The sequence below is a fragment of the Camelus bactrianus genome, chromosome 2, assembly GCF_048773025.1.
Source record: "Camelus bactrianus isolate YW-2024 breed Bactrian camel chromosome 2, ASM4877302v1, whole genome shotgun sequence".
NCBI lineage: Eukaryota > Metazoa > Chordata > Mammalia > Artiodactyla > Camelidae > Camelus > Camelus bactrianus.
In genome coordinates, this window is record NC_133540.1 from 31053400 (window position 1) to 31078358 (window position 24959).

At 42.0% G+C, this 24959-nt stretch overlaps 1 protein-coding gene across 6 annotated transcripts in view; it reads left to right on the forward strand.

Annotated features, from left to right (window-relative positions):
• The window catches only part of NR3C2 (nuclear receptor subfamily 3 group C member 2), a 331046-nt gene that overhangs the window by 258367 nt on the left and 47720 nt on the right, over window positions 1-24959 (forward strand). For all 6 annotated transcript variants that reach the window (XM_074377623.1, XM_074377630.1, XM_074377640.1 and 3 more), the window contains 2 exons: window positions 7243-7593; window positions 8977-9121. In XM_074377623.1, the coding sequence (XP_074233724.1) occupies window positions 7243-7593; window positions 8977-9121 (496 nt within the window). The remainder of the gene's footprint in view (window positions 1-7242; window positions 7594-8976; window positions 9122-24959) is intronic.

Sequence of the window (24959 nt, forward strand, 5' to 3'; positions counted from 1 at the left end):
TTACTCGGAGTTGTTAGAAAAGAATATTACATGTTCTTGCTGGTAATGCATTCCAGGCTCTCTCCAGAACACATTCCAGAACACTGGGAGGAAATTCTCCTAATGTCTAATCTAAATCCCGGCTTCTACCCTTTAAACCCTTTTCATCTTATCTTGACCTCAGTAGAAGTAGAAAATGGATGCTCCCATGATTTGGCCAGTGTCGTATGAAGTTTTTGAAAATTGCTCTTCAGTTTCTCCTATCCCTCATGGTCTCCTCGAGAGGAAGTCAGTCCCAGTCTTTGTCCACCTTTTTTCTTCCATAAGCATTTTTTATCCAAAGCGTTGTGGTTGGAGGATTTGTCCCTTTGCCGCTCCCTTCTGATACTTCCGGGGGGTGGGGGTGTATCAGTGCAGCGGTGGCAAGGTCCAGGTGGGAGGTGTTTGGGTAATAAAGCCCCAGTCCTCCCCACCTGGCCGGGGCGCCGGCTGCCTCCCTGCCCTGCCGCTGCCAGACGGAGTTTGGGAATTACAGTGGCTCAGCCCTCTGCCACTCAGTCCAGAGGCAGTCTCTTGTAATACAAAACCAGCAAAGGTTTCAGCAGAAGAAAGCTCTGGAAGGTTTCTCCATTACCCTGAGGCTATTACCAAGAGGTCATTTCTCAGACGTTTTGTTTCCCCTTCTGAGGTCCTTGCTTGGTTTCACGGGATCCCAGCCTGGCCAGACCTCAGAGACGTGCTGCCTCACCTTTAAAACTTTCGCCCAAGGTGGAACCCTCCCCGACACGTCCTCGTTAGCACAAACATTCCTGAGTCTGACAGGCATTAAAAGAAAAAAAAGGGAGGAAAGAGTGTGGCTAAGTATTAGAGGAGAGAAAAAAAGAAAGAATAGAATTACAGAAAGTATAAAGGCCATGAAAACAACCATGTCAATCATCTCTCTAGCCCGAGAAGTATCTCACAGGCGGCTGCTGGCTTTGCCCCTTTCTGAATCCCTGTCTGCAGCGCAGAAGTGATCAGAATATGTCTCGGGGGATTGTCTTCCAGAACCTGGCCACCGTCTCTGCAAAATCACTGAGCCCCTCTTCTGTCTCCCTCAGATTCCCCTGAGTCTCTGGTCTGTGGGACTCTCTTCTTAGGGGAGTTGGTGGTGCTTAACACTGGATGGATTCCCACACAGGGAAGTGACCTGCTCCTCGTGAGCCCTCAGTGTCATGTGAATGACACCAAAAGCAAACCAGGGCACGGTGGGAATTAACACAGAGGGATGTGGGAAAGTGCAAGCTCCTGTAAAAAGATGAAACAGTCTCCCTGTCATTGTCTGACTCTCCAAATATTGTCAGTAACACCGACCCAAAACTTACCATAGCCGCTTTATAAAGCTAATTGCTTTCTTATGTATTGACTCCACTTCCCTAAGATTGTAATCTCTTGTCTGGATTCAGATCTTGTTATTCAGCACCGCACTGCTTACAAAACCCGAGCGCATTCTGCACAATGGGGAAATATCACTGCCTTGCTAAGTAATGGATGAACGTATTCCACAGCAATAGCAACAAAGTCGTGTTTACTATAGATACAGAGATATCTCTGGTGATCTGTGTACACACATTAAAATGTAATACATGGGGATCCGCTAATCTGGAATGTCTTTTTTTCTTAGATTTATTGAGGTTATGATTGATGAATATAAAATTGGGTATAATTAACATGTACAGTGTGGTACTGGGATATCAGTATACTTGTGTGATGATTACCACAATCAAGCTAATTAACATACCCATCACCTCACAGTTACCATCGTGTGTGTGTGTGTGTGTGTGTGTGTGTGTGTGTAATGTCTTAAAGTCAAAAGTTGGGTTTGAGTTTGCCTTAGCATGTTTTTCATATTAGTAAAAAAAAAATCAATAATGCCTATATATTAATGTGAGAACATTTAGGGATATTTTTTAAAAACACCTAGTTTTCAAATTCCTAACCACTCAAGGATATTTATAAACAATTGAAATGCCACTTCCTTATTATCAACTGAGAAGCTAATTATTTATTCATAAAGCAGCGTGCCCCTGACCCTCACTCCTGTCATATTAGTGTGTGTGGCATTGAGAATTATAGATGCTCTTTTTGCTATTAGTACAAATTAAAGAGATTTTGCTGCCAAACCTATGAAATCTGGAGAAAGATGGCATTCCTTCCTTTGGGTTTCAAGTCACAAAAATACTTGGTTGTTCCCCAAACTCTCAGCATCTTCCTCTCCGGCAGGAGGAAGGGAGAAGCCATGCAGATAAGGAGGATGAGGAAAGGAGGAAAGCCTGGGTGTGATGTGATGGCAAGAGAAAGGGTCTGTGAAGGAGCGAGGACGGGGCGGATGCTGTTACTGTCCTGTGGGTTTAGACCAGTAATTATACTTGGCCTGTGAACAGAAAAATACATGTTTTCATATAACCTCAATATATCCTCTCCAATACTGCCAGGACCTAAAATTTCAAGACATGGCATGAAGCACTTCTAAAATGACAGAATTTTCACTTTAGATCTTTCCAGCGAAATGTTGTAATTGAAAAAGTTTCCTGCCGGTCTTTTGTTCTACTCCAGATGAAAAAAAAAAAGCTGTTTCCTGGTTACCCATCCCTAAGTCTAAAAAGTCTTGAACACGCTTGAGAAAGGTAGTGATGAAAACACTGTCAGAATCCTGTTTATCTCATCGCTTCACTGTGGGATGCGAGAGTGATCGATGTCTCCTCGCCAGCCATCATTCTGCCACGCCAGTAGTTTGTCAAAGGGGGCCGGCCTCAGGAGGTAGAGCAAACCAAAAAAGGAAGTCAGACCGTGCTGTGTGTCAGGGTCTTTGTGAATCTTGAGATCCCATCAGGAATTTTTCACGGTTTTTATAGGGTCCCACCAGATGCTCCATTCTGCTTATCAGTCAGGAGAGGAAGCAGGGCCCGCCCATTGCACAGCTCCTGGAGGAGCAATTCATGGAGAACCTGTAGTGTTCTGTCTCTCAGCGATGCCAGGAGGAAGTGGCTGCCAAGATGCTGCTGTTAATTAAGGACTTGGCACCTGGGGGCAGCTGCTAAGCATGCACTGTTACTGTAACATCCAGGGAGAACAAGTGAAATTCCCATAGGCTCAAATGGGACTGATGTTCACTGTCTTATTCACACACACACACACCCACCCACACACACAACTGTTGCTGGCAGTTGAAAGATGAAGTGTGGCTCTGGGCCTCCTGGGAACATGAATTCCAGAGCCCAAATTAATTTAGTAAGGTGGTAGGTAGTGATAAGACCCCAAATTTATGTTCACTGATGCTTTGGATAATGGAAACAAGTTCATTAAGTATCTTTGGCCAGAGATGTTCCTGTGTAATTAGCAAACATCTTAATTATACACTTGGATTGGAAGCTGTGCTAATCTTAAAGTATTTAAAAAAAACACACACACAAATGAGAGAAAAGTATTAGGAGAGAGACTGCATAGCATAGAGGTTAAGAGTGTGGGCTCTACAGGGAACTATATTCAGTATCTTGTAGTAACCTATCATGAAAAAGAATATGAAAAGGAATACATGTACGCATATGTATGACTGAAACGTTATGCTGTACACCAGGAATTGACGCGGCACTGTAAACTGACAATCCTTAAAAAAAAAAAAAGGAGTGAGGGCTCTGAGCCATGACTGGATGCAAAACCTAGCCCTGGTGTTTATCAGCTCTATACCCTGGAGGAGTATTTCCTTCCTCTCTCTCTCTATCTGCTTTAGTTTCTCCACCTGGAAAGTGGAAATAAGATTACCTAATCATAGCGTTGTGGTGAGCACTGGAATGCTTAGGACATCTAAAAAGTGTTTTGAACTGTGCTTGGTGCATAAGTGCTCAATAAATTTATCCTACTGTCATCTTAGTTGTGGCCTTTTAAGAGTAATAACTCTGCAAATGGATCATTACACAGTAGACATTTTGAAAAGGAATAATAATTAACAATTCAGAAATTTTATCTTAAATAGCTCAGAAACTTATCTATATTTCCTGCATGGAAGTAAATTAATACTTTTATATAGGCAATAGTTTGTTACAATGTATTAAAACTTGAAAAATGAAATAAATGTAGTCAACAGCCATTTATGGAGTATCCATAAACATCATGGAAAGTGATGTCATAGGAATACATAAGACATTAGCAACTTTCAGGAGCTTTAATTTTAGAATACAGCATGTGTTAGAAGAAAAGTATAAAATTCTTAAGCATTTTAGAAGGGCTGCTTTGAGCAATATAATTATTATGTAACTGTACCCTCATGCTTGTAGAAAAAGATACTGGATGAATACATTTGGCTGAAGAATCTGCACACTGAAAATATTTATTTTCTTGAACTGTTTAAGTAAGTGTAGATAATTCCTCAATTCCAGGTGTTCCACATGTATTCATAAAATCACAGCGTGAAGTTAAATGTAACTGAAATGCTAACCATAATCTTGATACTCTGCTCATAGGTTCTGCTCCAGGCCACAGCCTTGTCTATATAAATACTGGAGAAAATATTAAGTATTCCTCATTCATAATATTTCATAGCATTGACCTTAAATCAGCCGTAAGAATAAACACAGCATTATAGACCTAAGGCCTAAACCAAGTGTGAATTTTGTAATTAATTTGCAAGCAAATCTCACTTTTAATAAAATTTGAGAATATCACCCTTTGGCTATTTCTCGTCAATCAAATGAAGGTTATCATCAGATGATAGTCTTACAAAGGATAAGGACATTTTAATGGATTGGAAGAGTTTTAATTATTTGCAAAAGTATGGGAAAGAGTAGTGGTAACACTGAAGTATTATTTCAGATGTTAGTAATAATTTTCCACATTGTTTTTGATCTTTTTATCCATTTAGCCCTTTGTGAGGTAAGAGGGGGAAGCATCATTATTCTCATTTTTCAGGTGAATCAGCTGAGACTTAGAGAAGAATCTATGTGACGGAGAGGCTGTTAGTTCCGAGTACCTGATACCCCAAATGGCTAATCTGTGCTATTGAGGATTACAGTCACCCATAGACCAGCATTTTGGATTATCTGCATGTTTGGTTCCTTTCTCCTCCTCTGTTTGCCCTAGTTTGTTTTTTGTTGTTGTTGTTGTTTTATCTTTAATGGAGGTACTTGGGATTAAACCCAGGATGTCATGGGTGCTAAGCATGTGCTCCACCTCTGAGCTATACCCTCCCCGCTGTTTTGCCTAGTTTTTGAGGCACTTCCCTGATTCTTTTTTCTTTGCTTTGTTCATTCATTCATTCATCACAAGCATCTTGGTTACCTGCTGTGTGCTCGGTGCTGCCACCGAGGCAGTGATGGACGAGGGGCAGTACTTGGTCAGCCGCTCCCTGTTAACAGACATGAATATGAGACATCTGCTTTTCATTCAGACAGTTCTCAGCATCCCATTTTTCTGCCTCAACTCTTTTATTGAAGGAGACAGTCTATGAGAAATGAAATGGTTTGAAATAATTGAAATTTTTCCGTTATTTTGCTAATTTCAAACTCCTTAAAGATCGGAATTATATCTTGTTCATCTCTCAAGCCCAGAATGTTCGGCAGGTCTGTCTGTTGCTGGGTAGTGACTTGTCCTTCGTCTGAATCAGTAAGTGTTTCTGTAATGAAGTCATGTGCGGCCATAATTATAAGCATGGATAGTTACTTTCAAAATGACGTTAACTGCTGTGACGTAGGCCTACGTTATGTTTTGTATCCTGTGTGTTCCTCACACATGTTAGAATTAAGTAGAAAGTGTCTGGTTCTTCAATAATCTTAAAATAAATTCTTCAATAGGATGGAAAACCTTACAATTGCAAAGTAAGTTCTTACCACAGCTCTAAGCTCAGTTTGGCACTTCCGAGCTTTCGTTTGTCTTTATCTATTCATTCATTCACTCGCCCGCCTTCCCCAGCATCTATCCACCTATTCGTCAACTCCACCTACCTGCCATCCACCCCCTAACCCTCCCATCTACCTTCCAATCCTCTTTTCCACCCCACCCCAGTCCTTCTGTTCCCATATCTATTGTAAGAACCCTTAAGAGAAATGTGAAAGGAAAGTGGTTGCTATTAAAGTTAATACTGATTCTTTGGTTTTAATTAAGATGAACACATTTATTGTCCAAAATGCGGCACTTCTAGGAGTAGCAGGGTGTTTATTGATGATCATGCTGAGAAAACAGGCATAAACCAGGACCGTTGTGGGTAAATGAGAACATGGTCACTTGTTCATACACTCTCCTAAAAATCTAACAGGGTATTCCTGTGCAGTATTAAGATATCTTCGAGCTCTAGGCTATATGATATGTGAATTGTTTATATTAAAATACAGAATAGGAGAGACTTTTAAGGATTATGTTTGTGTATTGGTATAGCTCACATCTGAATTTTTAATAGCATTAATTCCAGTATACTTACTGGTTAGCTCTCCAGTTTGGAATCATCCAGATATTTCATTTCTTTAACCTTTGCTTGCCTTGCTTTGGGGTTGATTGTGCCCCTATTCATTCCGTGGGAAGGAATCTAAAAATCACTGGGTGCAGGCGTAGCATTTACCAAGGTGCCATGGGGGCTGTAAAAGAGGAGGAACACCCAATCTGTATGTCTCAGCAGGTCAAGTACAGCTGGGGATTTCGTGCTAGTGGCATCTGCACAAAGTAACTACTCCGTGTAAGCAGGTGGTTGCCTGCGGGCTACAGCAGGACGAGTACGTGGTAGAGAAGCACCGAAGAGGAGCAAGTAAAGGGCCAGGGGAGGCTAATTAAAGGGAGCAGAGCCCACGGTCAGGCCAGTCTAGCGCTTGTTCCCAGCTCTCTGGTGGATAATAGGTGGGAATTACTTGCTTATATAAGATTTAGTTGAGGCATTCGTAACTTATTAGCATATGAATTAATTTACCCTCCCTCTGAGCTCTTACCTCTGTTTTACATATACTAGCTGTGGGATCCTGCACAGATTTTTCTGACTCTTCTGATCTGTTTCCTCATTATAAAATGAAAACCATAATAGTACCCAGTCATAAAATTGTTCAGCGGTCAATTTCAAGCATTTGGGACAGTGCCTGGTATCAGAAAAATCTTGAAAAAGGTCCTGTTCCTATTAGTGTAACACAACATCTTTAGAGGAAATGTATGCTTTAATCAATAGAAGTCAGTATTTGATGGCAATAGCCCTCTTGTAAGGTATCCTGAGCATAGTCCTAATTTGCCCTGATTGTCTTTTTTTTTTAACAGCTCGTAAGTCAAAGAAGTTGGGGAAGTTAAAAGGGATTCACGAGGAACAGTCACAGCTGCAGCAGCCCCCGCTCCCGCCCCCGCCCCCCCAGAGCCCCGAGGAGGGGACAACGTACATCGCTCCCGCGAAGGAGCCCTCGGTCAACTCGGCCCTGGTTCCTCAGCTCTCCACAATTTCACGAGCACTCACACCGTCTCCTTCTATGGTCCTGGAAACCATCGAACCCGAAATCGTGTACGCAGGCTATGACAGCTCAAAACCGGATACAGCCGAAAATCTGCTCTCCACTCTAAACCGCTTAGCGGGCAAACAGATGATCCAAGTCGTGAAGTGGGCAAAGGTACTGCCAGGTAGGATGGCGTCTCCGTTCACGGTCTGCATCCTGAACCACCAGGCAGGTCAGGCGAACAGATTGCACCAGATCCAGCAGTGCGATCGAGTTAGCTTTCTGTTACATCCCAGCATCAAAATTTTCTCTTAATGTCAAATTAATCAAGCATGGAGAAAAAAATCTGATTGATGGGCTCATTTCTCGCAAGAATTTATAAGTTCGATTGTTAATACAACATACGCATTTCTTAAGTTGAGGACTGCAATGGAGAATTTCAATTTTCCCATGGAAAATTTCACCCCAGTCTTAGTAATAAGGTAAAACACATTCTGTTTGTAAAAGCACAAAGTGAGCCCATTGTCCGCAGCTCTTAACCAGGGCTCATCTAACCTAAGCTTAGACCAAGTAAATCAGGACCTCTCAAGTAAGCTGTGTGAACTTACTTGAACTCTGAAAGATTGTTCTTTCTAAAAATGTCATCTTACCTCCAGCACCCTTTAAATTGTCCTTGAAATTCCTACTTTTGTCATTTTTTTATGCCTTGGGATTATATTCATCAGGCCCCTAAGTATCTATAGAAACATGGCTTAGAATTGCGATCACATAGTCCCAGTTCATTAATCTGGAGCAGTTTCCTAGAGGACCTGAGGTCAACCAGCAGTCTTGCAAGAAAAGACTGGGGAAAGCTCTGATGACCGAGTCTTTGAAGAGGCGCTTGCCCTGTGAAACTAAACAAACAGAGGAAGAGAAAAGGAGCAAAAGAAAGGCTTGAGGCCCAGAAAGGAAGACTGGGGGTGAGGGGAGGACAGGTACCAAGCATGCTTATCCGCTTCAAAAGTCTGTTAAAGTCCGGTGTCATCCCAGACTAGGAGAAGTGAGGAATAATACTTTTTCAATCAGTGCAAACTCATGAGAATGACAAATTTTCCACTACTATTGCAGATATACAGGAACTGACGGTCATTAAGTTATCCTTTATTGTAAAGTTACCAGTTTTGAGTCAGATGAAGCAAGTTGTATGCATTAATGTAGATTCTTTCAGTCTAACTGAGGGTTGGGGACCACTGTCCACCATCCACCTTGAAACTCCCAGAACATCTCAGTTTTCTTGGCCCTGGCCATTCACCCCCCATCGAGAATTTAGGGTGAATTTAAAATGAAACGTTGATAACATTGTAAAGCAACTACACTTAAATAAAAAATAAAGTTCAAAAAAATTTTTTAATGAAAATAAAATAAAACATTTAAGGGGGCCAGGCCCATGATAGGTGCTCTGTAAACAGCTATGGAATTGATTTGAGTCGAGAGTAAGGGGGCTGCTTGGGGTTGACTTAAGAAGCTTCTTCCTGGAATGTACTTAAACTCTAACTGTATTTCTGTGATTAATTGTTCTGTTCTTCAGGATTTAAAAACTTGCCTCTTGAGGACCAAATTACCCTAATCCAGTATTCTTGGATGTGTCTGTCATCGTTTGCCTTGAGCTGGAGATCGTACAAACACACGAACAGCCAATTTCTCTATTTTGCACCAGACCTAGTCTTTAATGAGTAAGTACCTATTAATTAGCCTTCATAAAATAAACTGCAGATTGTTCGTTAGGCTTTTTCATGGTTTCTAAACAGATGTACATTTGTGAAAGAATCCACGGCTATAAACACTTGTAAGAGCTAAAAGTCTACCTTTGGGGAACTTAAAAATCGCTTTTTACAAAATGTATAATGTGTATGTCAGAGTGTGTATAAATCAGTGGATACAGATCTCACATAATAGTGTGAGGGAATTGTCCCAAAAAGAAAGATGGTCCAGTTGGCTCCAAAAACCTGATGGGTACAAAGCCACACTTAATAGAAAATAGTCTCTTTTGGTATCTACTCCAGTTGGGAAGACTGTCTAATTTCTAGGAAATGTGAATGTATAAAATGCCAGTTTTTTTGCACACATTCATGTAATGGTCCTTTTGTTAACAGTATACAGCTGCTCGGTGTGTTTTCGTGACAATCATAATTACCCTTCTCTGCAATCATAAAAGAAGCCAAAATGTTATTCTGTAGTGAAACATTTCTAGTTTTATGATGCATTTTTAAAAAGATTGAAAGAATTGTAATAGAGTTTTCTTTGGCTGTGAATTCCTTCCCGTGTCAAGTTTACATTTTGATATTGTTTGCATACTATATGAGTACATTTCATTTATGTGTATACCCAGCCGTGCTTCTTTGTAATTGTTGGGTCAAGAAATATTTAAAATAAAAAGGACGTTTGAATTGCGAGAGCAACCACAGCCATAGCCTAACAGATGGCTCTCTCTAGAGATACGAAAATTGGGGTTTTCAGTAGGGAAGGAAACAGATGAGAAATAGATTGGTGATAAAAGAAAGAGAAATGATGTGAAAGATTAAACGTGGACACAGAGTGCCAAGCTATCTAAATTGTCCCAGTGGCAGTTTCCCCGAGAGTATGGCTTTGCCCAGATATGGTGGGCCGCAATGGCAGCTTTCCCCCAAGATAAATCAGGAACATCAGTCGTTGGTTCTTGGGGCAACCCCTCTTTTGGCAATTAGTCAGAACGAATAATTCTACTTCTGCATAAATTTTCACCCAAAGCTTGAAGTGAGGCCAAACAACTGACATGCACATTTTAATTTACTTGTTTCCCTTAGTAATCAGTTGATATTATTAAATAGTAAGCCTGTTTTTTAAATGTGGTCTGTAAACCAAAAGGAAAGCATGTTAGGGAAGGTCTTTGTTTTAAGAGGAAGTGTGGGTAAATAAGAATCTGTATTAATGTCATCCAGTGTGTCTCCTTTAGATTTTATGAGATTAAAATGATCCATTTAATCTTTTTCAGTGAATATCCATTCTTTGCCATAAAATACATATAATACAAGATTTTCCATTTTAACCATTTTTTTAGTGCACAATTCAGTAGCACTAATTGCATTAAAATTGTTGTGCCACCGTCCTCACTGTCCATCTCCAGTACTTTTTTCATCATCCCAGTCAGAATCTCTGGACCAGTTAAGCAGTAACTTGGCATCCTCCTTTTCCCCAAACCCCTGATTACCTCTAGTCTATGAATTTGCCTATTTCACATAATTGGAATTATAGAACATGTGTCCTCTGTGTCTGGCTTATTTCACTTACCATCATGTTCCCAAGGTTCATACTTATTGTAGCATGGATTAGAATTTCATTTCATGACTGAGTAATATTCCATTGTACGCGTATAGACTTGGCCTTGTTTGCAGATGCTGTATGTGTGAACTGGCCTTCTGGCTACATTTATTTGTAACCCCAGAGTCAGTACTCGCAGCACAGAGGCAATACATTTCAAGCACCGGCGTGTCCATTTCAGCTGAGACTCCATCTTCTCATTTCAGCGCTCATACTGTAAACACGTGTCCTTTTCATGGTCTGTTTAGTGCCATGTTTCTTGCATTGTTGTGCTTTTTGCTGGTGATTTCACTGTTTAAAATGACCCGCAAGGAGAGTGCCACAGTGCTGTCTAGTGTTCCTCAGTGTAAAAAGGCTTTGATATGCCTTAGGGATAAAATACAGGTGTTAGGTAAGCTTCTTTCAGACAAGAGTGACAGTGCCATTGGCTGTGAGTTCAGTGTTAATGAATCAACAATGTATGTTAATGAGGTGTCTTTAAACAGAAGCACACACAAAATAAGATTATGTATAAATCAGTTGATGAAAATGTCGTGATCGGTCGCCCTCAGGAACCTCACCCTGCATGTCCCCTTGGAAGAGCAGCTCAGTAGTAGCTAATTCAGTGTCTGCTACATCTTTATAGAATACAACTACTGTGTTTATTTTTACCAAATAAAGAGAGTTGACCCCATTTGGCTTACACATTCCCGGACACTTGGGTTGTGCCTGCCCTTGGCTATCATGGTAATGCTGCTATAAACATTTGCATATAAATATCTGTTTCAGTCCTTGCTATCATTGCCTTTAGGTATATACCTAGGAGTGGAATTCCTGGGGCATGTAGTAATTCTGAGTGTAGCTTTTGAGGAACCATTGAACTGTTTTCCACAGAAGTTGCACAATTTTGCATTCCCACCAGCAAGAGTAACAGTTCCAATTGCACCGCATCCTCGCTAACACTTATTTTCTGTTTATTGGTTTGGTTTGGTTTGTGGTTTGTTTTTTTTTTTAATAGCTATACTAGTAGGCGTGAAGTATGTTAGGGGTTTTTGGTTTGTTTTTATTGAAATATATTTGTCATATAACATTGTGTGAATTTAAGGTAAAAAAATGTTATTTGATACATTTATATATTGTAATATGATTGCCATTTTAGCAGTAGTTAGCATCTCTGTCACATAATCATTTCTTTTTTTGTGATGGGAATAATCAAGATCTAGTCTCTTGGCAGGTTTGTTGAATACAACACAGCGTTATTGTCTGTATTCACTGTACTGTGCATTAGATCTCCAGGACTTATCTGTCCACTTAAGCAACATCCCTGCTCTTCCCCACCCCCCAGTCCCTGGCAACCACCATTCTACTCTGTTTTTCCAAGTTTGCCTATTTTAGGCTCCATATGTAAGTGATATCATACAGTACTGGTCTTCCTCCGTCTGACTTACCTCTTACTAAGTGTGACGTACTGTCGGTGTGGTTTTGATTTACACTTCCCTAATGACTAATGATATTGAGCATCTTTTCATAGACTTGTGGGCCATTTGTACATCTTCTTTGGAGAAATGTCCATTCAAGTCCTTTGCCCATTTTTAATCAGGTTGTTTGTCTTTTTGTTCTCGAGTTGTAGGAGTTCTTTATATATTCTGGATATTAAACCCTTATCAGATATACGATTGGTATGTTTCTCCCATTCTGTGGGTTGTCTTTTCATTCTCTTGACAGTGTCCTTTGATGTACTTTTAAAATTATAGTTTTTGATTTTAATGAAGTCCAGTTCATCTATTTTTTGTTGTTGTTTTCTGTGGTTTTGGTGCCATCTATTCATTTCTAATTGTGAGAATCTTTTTCAGTGAATGAAACTTAGGGGAAAGCACCTTGTATTTGAAGCCTGGGGAACTTACTGTCATTGAAGGGTTTTGGAAAGAAACAAGAAATAAGAAACCAAAGAAAGAAAAAAGAAAAGGTCACTTAGACTCTATGCATTTGTCCATTCTAGAAAATATGAATAGACATAAAATGGAAACAACAGAAAATTGGTTTCTAATGTTATAAGTAGTGAAATAATATAATATTGTATAATTATTAGAATGAACATTTTGTTCTCTATTCTTAAAACTTTTGACCTCAAAAAGCCTAGACTTCTTAAGTTCTCTCTCAACCAGAAAGTACAGGGCAGAGCTGTGTTTTTCAAAGGGGGAGGGGGGACCTACTCCCAGGAAACACTTGGAAGAGACATAAAGCCTTTTGATCAAATCGCATCGACAAGTGGACTTGTTGTGGTAACTGTCACAGACCCTGTGTTTTTTAGGGAAACTAGTAAGTTTCAGAGGATGGGTGCACCTGACGTTTGAAAGCATATGTGTGCTTTATCCTACGTCTATTCAGGAAATATTTACTAACAGCCATCAGTTTCCTAAGCAGTGGCTTTAGAATAGCGAAATATATACCCTGTCTCATGAAACTTACAGTCTAATGGAAGAGACAGAAATTATCAAAAAAAAAAAAAAGTCCTAATGTTATCATTGCGATAAGTATTGGAAGGAGGGGTACTTTGAGAGTGGTTGATGGGAGGTATTGGTCGACAGCAGAGGCTTCTCTGGAATTGATTAAGCTGGTGTCACAGGAGGAGGCAAGCTGATCCAAGCTGAGGGACCAGCACTGAATACAAGGCAGTGTAATGATGGACCTGGAGAGAAATGCAGAGATGTTGAAAGGCAGAATCAACAGGAACTGGGGACAGTTGGATTCTGATAGAACTTGGAGGGGAGGAGGAAGCAGATGTCTACAATGACTTCCAGTGTCAGCCTGAAGAGCCAGGGAGGAATTGGCATCACCCACCAGGTTAGGGAGCAAGAGCAGAAGGCCAGGGTTTGAAAGGGAAGAGCGTGAGGCCAGTTTTAAACATGCTAAGATTGAACTGCCTTTGAAACTTATCCAAGAGGAGATAGCAGACTGGCAGTTTTTTATACAGATCAGAAGCCTAAAGAGAGGTCCCGCTGGAGGGAGAAATTTTGAACTCATCTCAGAGGCAGTGGCTGAAGGAGGAAAGACAGGAAAGACATGTTTTGTCACGGATCCCAAGGAAAAAGAGGGCTTCGAGAAGGAAAGCGTGGCTACTGGTGTTGAATGCTGTTGCAATCCCAGTGAGACAGGAGTTAGGACACCTCTGCCAGCCAACACCCTGCACGTTCGTGTCTTCTGAACATGTCCCCTTGTGTCCCCTGCCAGTGCCCCTGCCTCCATATCCTTCACCAAAGTGAAGGAAACAGTCTGGCATTTTGTGCAAGGGAGTAACACATGCCGCTGAGGATAGACTGCCCTTGCTCTCCCCCCACCCTTGCCTGTCTTGGACCCCCTCTCACCCACACTGGCAGCTCTTCTTAGGTGTCTGTATCCCTCTCTTCTTTGACTGGCACCTCCTCATGGCAGTCACAGACTCTGTCTTAATCATTTTTTAACTTCCAGCACGTGGCCTTGTGCCCAGAACACAGCAGGTCCTCCATAAACGGTGGCTGAACGAATGAATTATTGAGCAGATGAACCAAACCATCTATTAATCAAAGTAGAAGGGGTTTCTAAATTGTCGTTGCTCATTACAGGGTGGAGTTTATGATAAAGTAGTACACCTTGTCGTGAACAGAGGCGTTGCTCTGTTTAAAACGATGAAGAAAACTTTAATAGCTTATCATTTGTGTTTGCTTTCAACTGTGAGACGGACCTGAAAGTTCCCAAAGATCTTATCCTTTGGCTGTGTACTGGCTTTATTGGAATTGGAGGAAAGGTGAGAAGTAGGGAACAATTAAGGAAAACATTCCTTCTGATTTTTTATTAAACATTGAGGTGAAGACAGGAGTTAATACTCTAAATTAAAATAGAACTTTTCTTATTATAAACTCAAAACTTTTCAAACATGTATTAAATGATTAATTATTCAATTTTACCTTGAAACAGCTTATCCTATATGGCTCCAGACCACTGCAAGTATTCACATTTCTTATCAATTTCAGTACACATATTAAAACTCCCATTTAAGTCTGTAATGAAATTTCTTCAATTTTTTTTTAACTTCTGCAATGAAGGTTCAGTGTTACACCCTCTTTTAAGTCTCAGCCAATATTTTAGAATTAAAAGTATGTTTAAAAGCGTATGCATATTGTTTCAAGTTGTAGTTTGAAAAAGGAATTTTTGGTGGCCTTTCACTGTCTTTGTAGTTCTGAGCCTTATGGAGATATAGGACTGTTATCCGTCATTTCCAGCCGTGTTTTTGTAGAGGGTTGCCCACCCCTACTGTGTCCCCACTGGGGGTCCTTGTACTGCCATGATCTGGCTGTCCTAAATGTGGTGGTCTTCCCAGGCAACAGGACAGCCTCCTTAAGGTCCCTCTGCACCTTTGATGGGGCTGGCTCACGCCGCCGTGTGGTCCAGCTGTGTCACTGATGTTCAGGCTGGGATCAGTGTCCCCACGGGAGCCCAGGGGGTTGGCGTGACAGTGTGGTGCACCCCACCCTCACCTCCCCAGGGGGCTGCTTAGTATTTCTGAGCCACGGGAGATGACTTCTGCACTGGACCCTTGCTCTGGCAGGTTAGGGCTGGCGATGGACACGGGGCAGGGGTGCTGATGAGGGAGCCGCCGGAGGGGTGGGATGAGCCCTGGTGGGGACAGGGATCACCCTCGCCTGAGCAGGGTGAGAAGGCTGAAGAGAGCAGGCTTCATTTGAAACTAGAACCACAGGTAGACTTTCTAACTCACTTCCTGATCTGTCTTGTTTTTCACCAAACCCTGCCTCTCTTTTTCGACCACTCTGGGGAGGAGGGAAAAAGTGATGTTCACCCAGTGCGTTCATTGGACAAATACTTCTTGAGCAACTTGAATGCACCTGGCACTGTTCCAGGCACTGGGAATTCAACACTGGCCAAAACAGGGGCTCACGCTCTGGTGGCAGGTGGGTGGGATCTTGGGAAGAGTGAAGGCAGCGTCATGTAGAAATCCCACGTGCTGTATCCCCAGGGAATATGGCTCAGGTAACATACCTAGGACCATGAAAGAGTTTGAAAATAGTAAGGTGCTGTTGGAAGGAATTCTCTGAGCGGATTTGCTGACGCCTTGGTCAGCACCGCCCATGACCTTTCAGTGCTTTGAAGGATCCGAGCTCCTCCTTGGCTTGGGCCTCCGCACATGCTGTTCACTCTGTGGAGCAGGATGGTGCTTAACTTCTCGTCTCAGCCCAGCATACTCCTATTCAGACAGATTTTGCCTGATGGCCAGATGTAGAGGACTCTCCACCCTCCACCCAGTCCCTCCCATCAGATCACGTTTATGTTCTGGGTAGCAGATCTCCTCACCCCATAACATAGGCTCAGGGAGGTTAGGAAGCTGGTCTGTGTGGTACAGCTTCACGTGGCCAGCAGCTCGGACACTGTCTGGCATTAGTAAGTGCTTGAAGAACGAATTAATTTTAAAATGCGATATTCAGCGTTATTTCCCACTGCTTCCCGGCACAAACTCTGTGCCAGCCAAATTCACCTTCCTCTTCCCTTCGTCCCTACTTCCCACTGCTGGGCCTTGGCCCCTAACATTTTCCTTCCTTCCTCAAGCTCAGCCCATAGGATGCTTTCTCTCTGATCACTTCTCTTACCATCAAAGTCAGGAGTGACTTTTTTCCCCCAAATAGTTACCTCTATCAGTTCTTCCTGTGTCAGTCCTTTGCTATGTTTTGTGTTTTATGTATACGTTTTTACTCCAGATATCCTATAAACTCCTAGAAAACAAGGAATATTTTTACATTTTTCCATAATGTCTGGCAAAATGCCTTCTATGTAATTGGCACTATTTGGGATTGATTCATCAGTCTTCTTTCCAGTACAAGGGTCAGAAGCAAGATTCCCGATGTGGGTTTGACCCTACAGTGTTTTCAGGGCCAGCATGTGAACTTAATGAGAAGGATTCCCCTTGCAAGTTTTACTTCCAAGAACAGTGCCATAGGTTATTTCTTGCATGGTGTTTCTTGTGGTGTACTTGAGAAATTTCTTAAGTAGTTAATGAAGCTGGGTAATTGCCAGTATCGTATGAAATTAAAGCAAAACAAATAGGAAACTGCAAATGGGATGAACTGTTTAAGCTTTTTATAACTGCGTTGGAATCACAGAGTAGTAATGAGGCAAGAAATATGTCCCAGCTTTATTCTGGCTAACTAGAGGGAGCTATTTTTCATTTTGAATAAACATCAAAACCATTTTAAGATCATACATTATCTTTAAAAGGTTGAATGCAGCTAATATTAGCATGTTGGTCTTTATTTCAGTTAAAGTGCTCAAGGGCTTCCGTCTCGTCAGCTAAAAATACTCTTCGATACAAAATAAAATAACTGGGGTGAATTTCCTTATTGAAAAATTGATAGGGAAAAATCAGTTTTCATGCAGTGAGTATATTGCAAGATAGGGCAGATGGCAAGTAATGGATTAATCAGTACAAAAAAACTAAGGGGGGCTCCAGGTGTCCTCCCTTGACAGAGGTCATAAAATGCAAAGACAGTAGCTTTGATGGTGCCCCTCTGTACTGGAGGAGAACACACTTGCTGTGTCTTGATATAGAAAGTATCTTCTCTTTTTTGTATGTGTATATATATATATATTTTTTTTTTATTGAAGTACAGTCAGTTTACAGTGTGTGAATTTCTGGTGTACAGCACATGCTTCAGTCGTATATGAACATGCATATATTCATTTTCGTATTCTTTTTCACCGTAAGTTACTACAAGATGTTGAGTATAGTTCCCTGTGCTGTACAGTATGAACTTGTTGTCTGTCTATTTTGTATATAGAAAGTATTTTCTGAACTTGTGTCTTTAGACACTTCTAGAACCAGAACCGAACCATGTGATGTTCCATTTCTGTTGAGTCACACATGGGAGATGATTATGGTTTTAGATCCCTCCCTTCCATCCATGAAACCCTAAGCTAATTTAATAGGGTTGTGTTTGGGGAGGGCTCTGAAAAGGCTGTTTAATTTTGTGTAAGCTCTGAGATTGATACTTTTCTGAAAGAAAGAAGTGGAGAGGGGAGAAAAACCAAAAAAAGGAGGTCCTATTTGGAGACGCTCGGTCTTCTTATTTAAAGCTCATCTGTGTGTCTGGATCGTTGGTGCTGCAGCAGGAGTGTCACCCCAGCCGACGCACGTATATACAGGTGTCACAGCCTTGTGTAACTGGGCCCGACTTCTGTGCCCCTCCAGCTTGAAATAGAAGCTGCTTCAAAAGAATCAATGGAACCAGTGGTTTATAAGTTCCTAATTCCCCTTCTGCTACCGGCATGATATCCCTCTCTGTCTTAGGCACCTCAGGCCAGGTGGTTTAAAAAACAGACATTTATTTCTCACAGTGTTAGAGGCTGGAAGTCCAAGATCAGGATGCCAGCTTGGTGGGGTTCCGGTGAAGGCCTTCTCACTGGCTTGCAGAGGGAGGGCTGCCTTCTCACTATCTTCACATGGTGGAGAAAGGAAGCTCTGGTGTCTCTGCTGCTTTTTATAAGGGCACTAATCTCACCATGGGGGATCCACCCTCATGACCTCATTTAACTGTAGTTGCCTCTCAACACCCCCCCATACCACTGCATTGAAGGGTTAGAACTTCAACATATGAATTGGCCAGGTTGGTGGTAGGGGTGTGGGGACACAAATACTCAGTCGATAACACTCTCCATTTACATGGATATTAGAGTGCAAAGTAATTAATAATCACACAGTTTAGAGGGTGAATTTAAAGGATTATAAGCCGATGCTGAAAGCTTGTGAAAGGCATTATGCTATATGCTGTCTCCCACACATGGTCCTGTTTCAGCCTTACGGCTTTGTAATGTGGGAATTTATTATCTCTTTCAAAGATGAAGAGACGGAGGCTCAAAGTTTTGAACCCAGATGTCTCAGAGTCCAAAACTCGATTTTTCAGCTACAGCAAGGCTTGTTCCTTGACCATGGAACTTAATTTTTCAGGCAGTTACACCCGAGTGGACCTTTGGAGCAAATACTGGTTTCATTAGGTGGTTTCAGGCACCATATATATTTGGAACCTTAACTGACCAATCGTATATCATCTTTCATAAGAGATATTCTTTAAAATGGGTGAGAACATGCCCAGTGTATAAAGAACACAAATGGGAAATAAAACGTTCTTAGAAGAACTGGAGCTTTGGTTCAAAGTGTGAACTAGTCCTCCAGGTCTGTGTCCTTCCTTTCTGATACCACGGCAGTACGTAAGAGCTCCTTTGTTGAGCATGGTCCCTGGGCTCAGTCCCTAATTTTGCTGGTAAGGACCTTGACGTCCAGCGAGTGAGTTACCTTCACGGCGCCCTCATCTCCCTCCTGCAGCATGAAAGAATTGGACCAGATGAGCGGTTCACAGATTTTCTGTTCTCAGGACCCCCTTTATGCTCTTAAAATCATTGCAGACTCCAAAGAGCTTTTTGTTTATGTAAGTTATAGCTGTTGGTATTTACCTGTATCAGAAATTGAAACAGGAATTTTTTAAAATACTGATTTAGCAATTCATTTAAAAATAACAATAACCTATTACATATTATATAAACAGCACAACATAAATACAATAGCACATATATTTTATTTAAAAATAACTCTTTTCAAAACAAAAAAATTTGAAGCATGGTATTGTTTAGACTTCTTTGCAAATTCCTTCAATCGGACTGAAATGAAGACAGTTGCATCCTCTTACTGGCTTCTGACATCCAGTCTTTTGTGATTGGTTGTTTGGTTGAAGTGTAGGGAAAAGATTCAGCCTCATCACATGTGGAGTCAGAGAAAGGAGGACCTCACTGACTCCTGGAAAGGGTCCTGAGGATGCCCTGCCATCCTCAGATCACACATTGAGAACCACTGGTCTCGGTGATCTTTAAACCCCAACCCAGCCCCTGAGTCTGCTTGGCTTTTGGGAAGCTTCTCTTGAGGTCCAGATCTCTGTTTCTCATTTAATCATCTGTACGTCCCACACCAGAGAATCGGAGCTCAGTAGAACATAGTCTCTGTGCTTAAAAGTTCTAGTAGCAGAATCCTCATAGGACCGCCATGTGCCCTTAGCTCTGCGTAACGCTTTTGTATAACCAATCTCATTTATAGACAATCATTTTAAAACAAGTGTGATTGTCACTGTTTTGTAAATGGTACAGCTGCCTTGGATGGAGGGAGTTTCAGGAGATCATCCCAGATCACATAACCATGGTGAGGTGGACCTCAGGCATGAGCCCAGGACTGCCCTGAACGCTCACCTTGTTTGCATCACACCACGTGTGTCCCCTCATCTCCAAAGTAATGGCGATGGAAGGCTCGCGGGGTTCCCTTCCAGCCTCTTGCAGTCTGTGATTCTTTAGTTCTGCTTTGCCAATTGGAGCACTTACAGCTGTGAGCATTTGTGTTAGAATGAGGAGGACAATATTAAATCACTTCCCCTAAAGTGAAATTTAAATCTCTTTATTTTTATTGTTTAGCAAAAAAAGAAAAAAGAAAAATGACTGGCTTTTCACCAGTCAGGAGTAAATATTAAGGAATATCTGCAATGTACAAGGCTCTGTGATGGCTGCTATAAGGAGTCCAGAGTGAAAGTCACAGTTTCCATCCTCCCAAATTCAGTTGTGGGGTTGGTGAATTAAGACACAAGCACAGGAATGGCATCCTGCCTAGATGAAGCGTGGATGATCAATGACAAAGGCGTTTTTCCTAAGGCGGGTGCTCCGGGAGCCTAAGGAGAAAGGGACCCCTCAAGGAAAGCTGCTGGCAGAGTTGTCTCGCTTTGAAGGCTGTGTCCACCCCCAAAGGAGGGTTAGCATCATGCTGGGCAGAGTGCAGAGGTGGTGCGTGTGGTCCAGGCATGAGAAACCATCCCGAGAGGAGAGGGGATGAGTCTCTGGGATGCAGAATTGAAGTGGTGGAGCCACAGGGGCTGCAGGTTCACCCTCAGGAGTGGAGGGGACTCTCTCTCTCCCTCTCCTCTTCTCGCTGTTTCTGCCTTCCCTCCCCTCCTTCTCACCACAGCTGGCCTCTCCCCTTTGTCTCCTCGCATCCCTCCACTTCTGCTTGACCCCATTCCCTCCCTTCCTCCCCATTTTCTGGCTTTCTGTCCCCGTTTCCCCTCCTGTCTTCTCCCTTCGATGTCTCTCATGGAGACTGAGACGTTATCACCAAATACTGCATTTATTGAATCAAAAGGTTCCACCCCGATATCTTAACGTTGAAATCAGGTGCCTTAAGGCTTTTTCACATTTTTTAGGGGGGAGAAAACCGATGACCGAAGTTGCTTTTTTTACTTCACTGTGACTCTTGGGCTCTTTCCTTTGGAATGGTAACCCTCCACGGAAAACTTGTTTCTCACAAGCTCCACCAGTCTTGGTCTTGAAATCATTGACATTTCTGTCCCAGATGTTCCTGGGAGGGATGATTTTGCTTTTCTAATTTTTATCGTATTTCCTATTTTCCTGACTGCTGCCCTTTGTCCTCGTTGCAGAGAACATTGCTGCCAAGCGGCTGCCCATGCCCCCCAGCCACACCCCCAGTTCTTGGTGCAGAGCATACACGGAGGGGGCCTTAAGTGGCCGCCACTTCTCTTGCTGGCGTGGGCTGAGGACTGGGGTCCTGCCTGCTCAGGGGACCCCAGGGAGCTAACGCTTCTGCAGCTTGGGCCTTAACTCTCTTGGCTTCTAGGCAATGAACACAAAAACCCAAAGAATCATTTGTTTGTCATTCAGGAGAGACTCTGTGGCCACTTTGTTCTAATTAGAAGAAGTTCAGAACTTCACCGAATTTCTGAGTAGAAGAGAAGGTTAGACGGCATCTGCTGTGCTCCTTGGCTGTCTTGATCAGCAGTTCTCCACCAGCAGATAAAACAGAGAAGAACCGTTGAGGCTGTCCTATGAATAAGCATTCATTGTGCTCATGTCCTTTCGTGTGCGGGGGCAGCATGTGCTCCAGTGTTGACGTTTATGGGGCACGGGTGGCCCTCCCAGGCGGCGGCCTGCTGGTGTGGTACTTCTCCCCCCGCCAACCCCGGCATGAATGATGCAGTTGTTCAGCATGTCCTGAACAAAATCTGCCTTGTGACAGATGTTCAGCATCAGTAAGAAAAAAGGACATGTGGCTAAGTTCTAATAAATTAATTGAGTCAAACATCATCTTTTTTTTTTTAAATTTAGGCAGATGCTTTATCAGCTTTTCAAATGATTCAAACAAGAGACACTACCTTTCCCCCAGGATTATGGCACCGGAAAATGTTTTCTAGGACCCAGTTTGATTAAGGAATTGAATAGGGTCTGTGGTAGCAGTCTCTGAACGCTTAGCTGTTTCCTTCTTCCAAAGCAAGACTTTCAAGGTAGAAGGACTCTGGGGTCCAGCTGGCTTTCCGCCTTCCTCGTCTCCATCCTAACACACACACTCCAGCGCCACCTCCGCAAGGGTGAGTGGCTCTGCCGTCGCCCTGGAAGCATGGCCGCACACCCGGGCGTTACCAGCACGGACGTCCTCCTATATCACCTACGCCAGGTCCCGGTTGCTCGGCGTATGTGACTTTTGCCTCAGGAAGAAAATGACTCCGTAAATTGCAGTTTAATATAAATCTCTTACTGTTCAAGGAGAAAGTGGTTTGCTCTCGCCCTTTACCCAAACAACAGTCCAGCGACACTTCTAAATTCAGTGCATTCTTGAAATTCAGTAGTTCTCAAGTGGGAATCTTACCTTTATTATGGCCCATTTTTACAAATGAGAAAAACTATGTTCGTTTATGGAAATTAAGCAAGATCCTTAAGTGCATACCCCAAATGACCCTGTTGGAAGCAATAATTGCTCACTGAAGGTTTTCTGTCTTCGAGTGAACTATCTGTTGTCTACAGTCTGTTAAATTTCCCAAAATTTACTCTGGAAATCTACAGCCAACAAAAATGAGACTTGATGATGTAAAAACAAAATTCTTTCACGAGAGAATATTGCTCTTTTGTATCCCTTCTGTGTGTCGAGCAATTCCAGCACTGAGTCTGAGCATGGATAGCACTTAACTACGTCTCAGAAGGTTCCAGGAATGCTGTTGGGGATTTTAACCTTAATATGGTAGCTGAGCAAGGCTGAGAGACCAGAGTGCTTGGATTCAAATCCTAGAATACTATTTTCAAGGAGGTTTGACTTCCTTGTTTTTACTTGGAATCAGGAAGTCACTTTATCTAGTCAAGAACTAGAGCCCACTTCTTGGTCAAGGACCTATGTAAACTTCCTTCCCAAAGCCAAGAATCAAAACATTTGGTTCACTAGGTCTTAAAATGTCCAGGGAACAATCAGGCCGGTCTCTGTGCCCCTGCTAGACTGACTGCTGGCAGCAGGAAGGGAGTGCTGGTGGTTTTCACCTGTTTGCCTGTGCCGAAGGCCCCCTACTGATGTAGCTGACAGTCAGTGAGCCGTTACTGTAAATCTTCTGCAGTTTGCTGTGGTCCTTAGCTTACTTAGTGTGAGGGATTTAGTCAAACATCCCAGGGACGGAAGTGGCTCACAGGATACAATACATAGCGTCATGGAAAGTTGCTTAGAAATCACTTTTCAAAGTGAATTATATTGTAACTGACCTGCAGAAATTCACAGTGCAGTGAACGCTAAGATTAAACCTTTGGTCAAGCCAAAACATTTTTCCCGTGTGACTTATCACCAGTGCCCCTAATTTAACTTGCTCTGAAATCTGAATTTTCACAATGGGTTATGGCTACATAAACATAGAGGTTTCTTTCTTCTTTGAAAAACGTGTGGCCTGGACCCAAAAGAAACTGTAATAACTATACAAGTACTTAAAAATTTAAGGTACAGAGGAATGTTTTATTGCAAGCTGTGTAAGAAACTATGATGCTAACTAGATGAGTATTTAAAAATCAAAAGCACAGAAAAATGTTTTACCAAGAACTGTGTATAAAATGTATGATAAAGAAAATTGTTTTCTAGGCCTGTCAGTGGTAAAGGCCCTTTCTAGATGTTTAGATGGTCACATATTACTATTTTGATCTGCGTAACAGCCATTAAGGTCAGTGGAAATTGTGATGCTTAGGTCAAGGGCAGTTCTATGAAATACATCCCTTCTGGAACATCAATTAAGGTAATGAACAAACCCTTGAACTAGCCTTTAACTATTACTAGTCTTGACCATGTGAAGTTAATAGAGAATACGGGAATGTCATGAGGACCCCTGGGACGCCACTCCCTGTGGCGCATAAGTCCAGTAAAGCAAACCACAGACAACCTTAGCGATTCCTAAGCAGCTGAGTTCTCCCCTGGCTGTTAATAAATGATGTAAATACTATCAAAATGGACAGACGTCAAAACCGCAGCTGGCAAAATGGTCCTCCTACGGATGTATCTTGTTTGTCAGTTAAGGAAAAATCTAGTAAGCCTCTGAAAAAAAATTAAAAACCATAAACTGGAATAATTTGAATGCTCAAATTGAGGTCATTTTTATTCTAATTAAGATTTTTTTTTAAAAAAAGGACTGTTTCTGCATGCTGTTTTTAGGAAAATAACAAGCTTGAGACGGGGACCATCTGTCATGCTGACCATGTAACAAGATGTTAGATTTATTCAGACATAATGATGTGGTTGCAGTATCAGATGTAAGGTCTGGTCCTTCAGAGCTGCTGTGATTATCTGTGTACACCACACCACTCAAATTATGTAACTCTCTGCTGTAAGACTGACACTATTTCTGCATTACAGCAGTGTAACACACACACACACATTTATGGAAGTAAGAGCATGTTCGCAAACAGGTTTATTAAGAGACTCCTGGAGATTCTAGAGATTTCAAAGAGTTCAACCCTCAACGAGCACTGATTTTCTTTGTTATATTTATATTTGAAGAGCAAAATCTGTGAAGTCCATTGGATCTACCTGTTCTTTGTAGCTATCAGATAATTATTTAGCACTCATAATTTTGGACCTATGCACTGTGCAAAAATCAATCATAGAAAGATAAGTGCCTTATTATCCAGAAAAAAGGACACAGACTTTCCAGGTGATGAGAGCTGCCTATTAATCCAAGGGCTAACGTGAAATATTTCAAGGGTTTATTTTTCTAGGTCCTTACTAAATAAAGTGATGCCTTACACACATAAAAGATGTGCAGGTGGCAGAGGTACAGTTTGGTGCAGTATTGCTAAAGGATCTTAAGTTTGAAAATGTCATGTACCTTTCATAGGCTCCCGTGGGTAGGA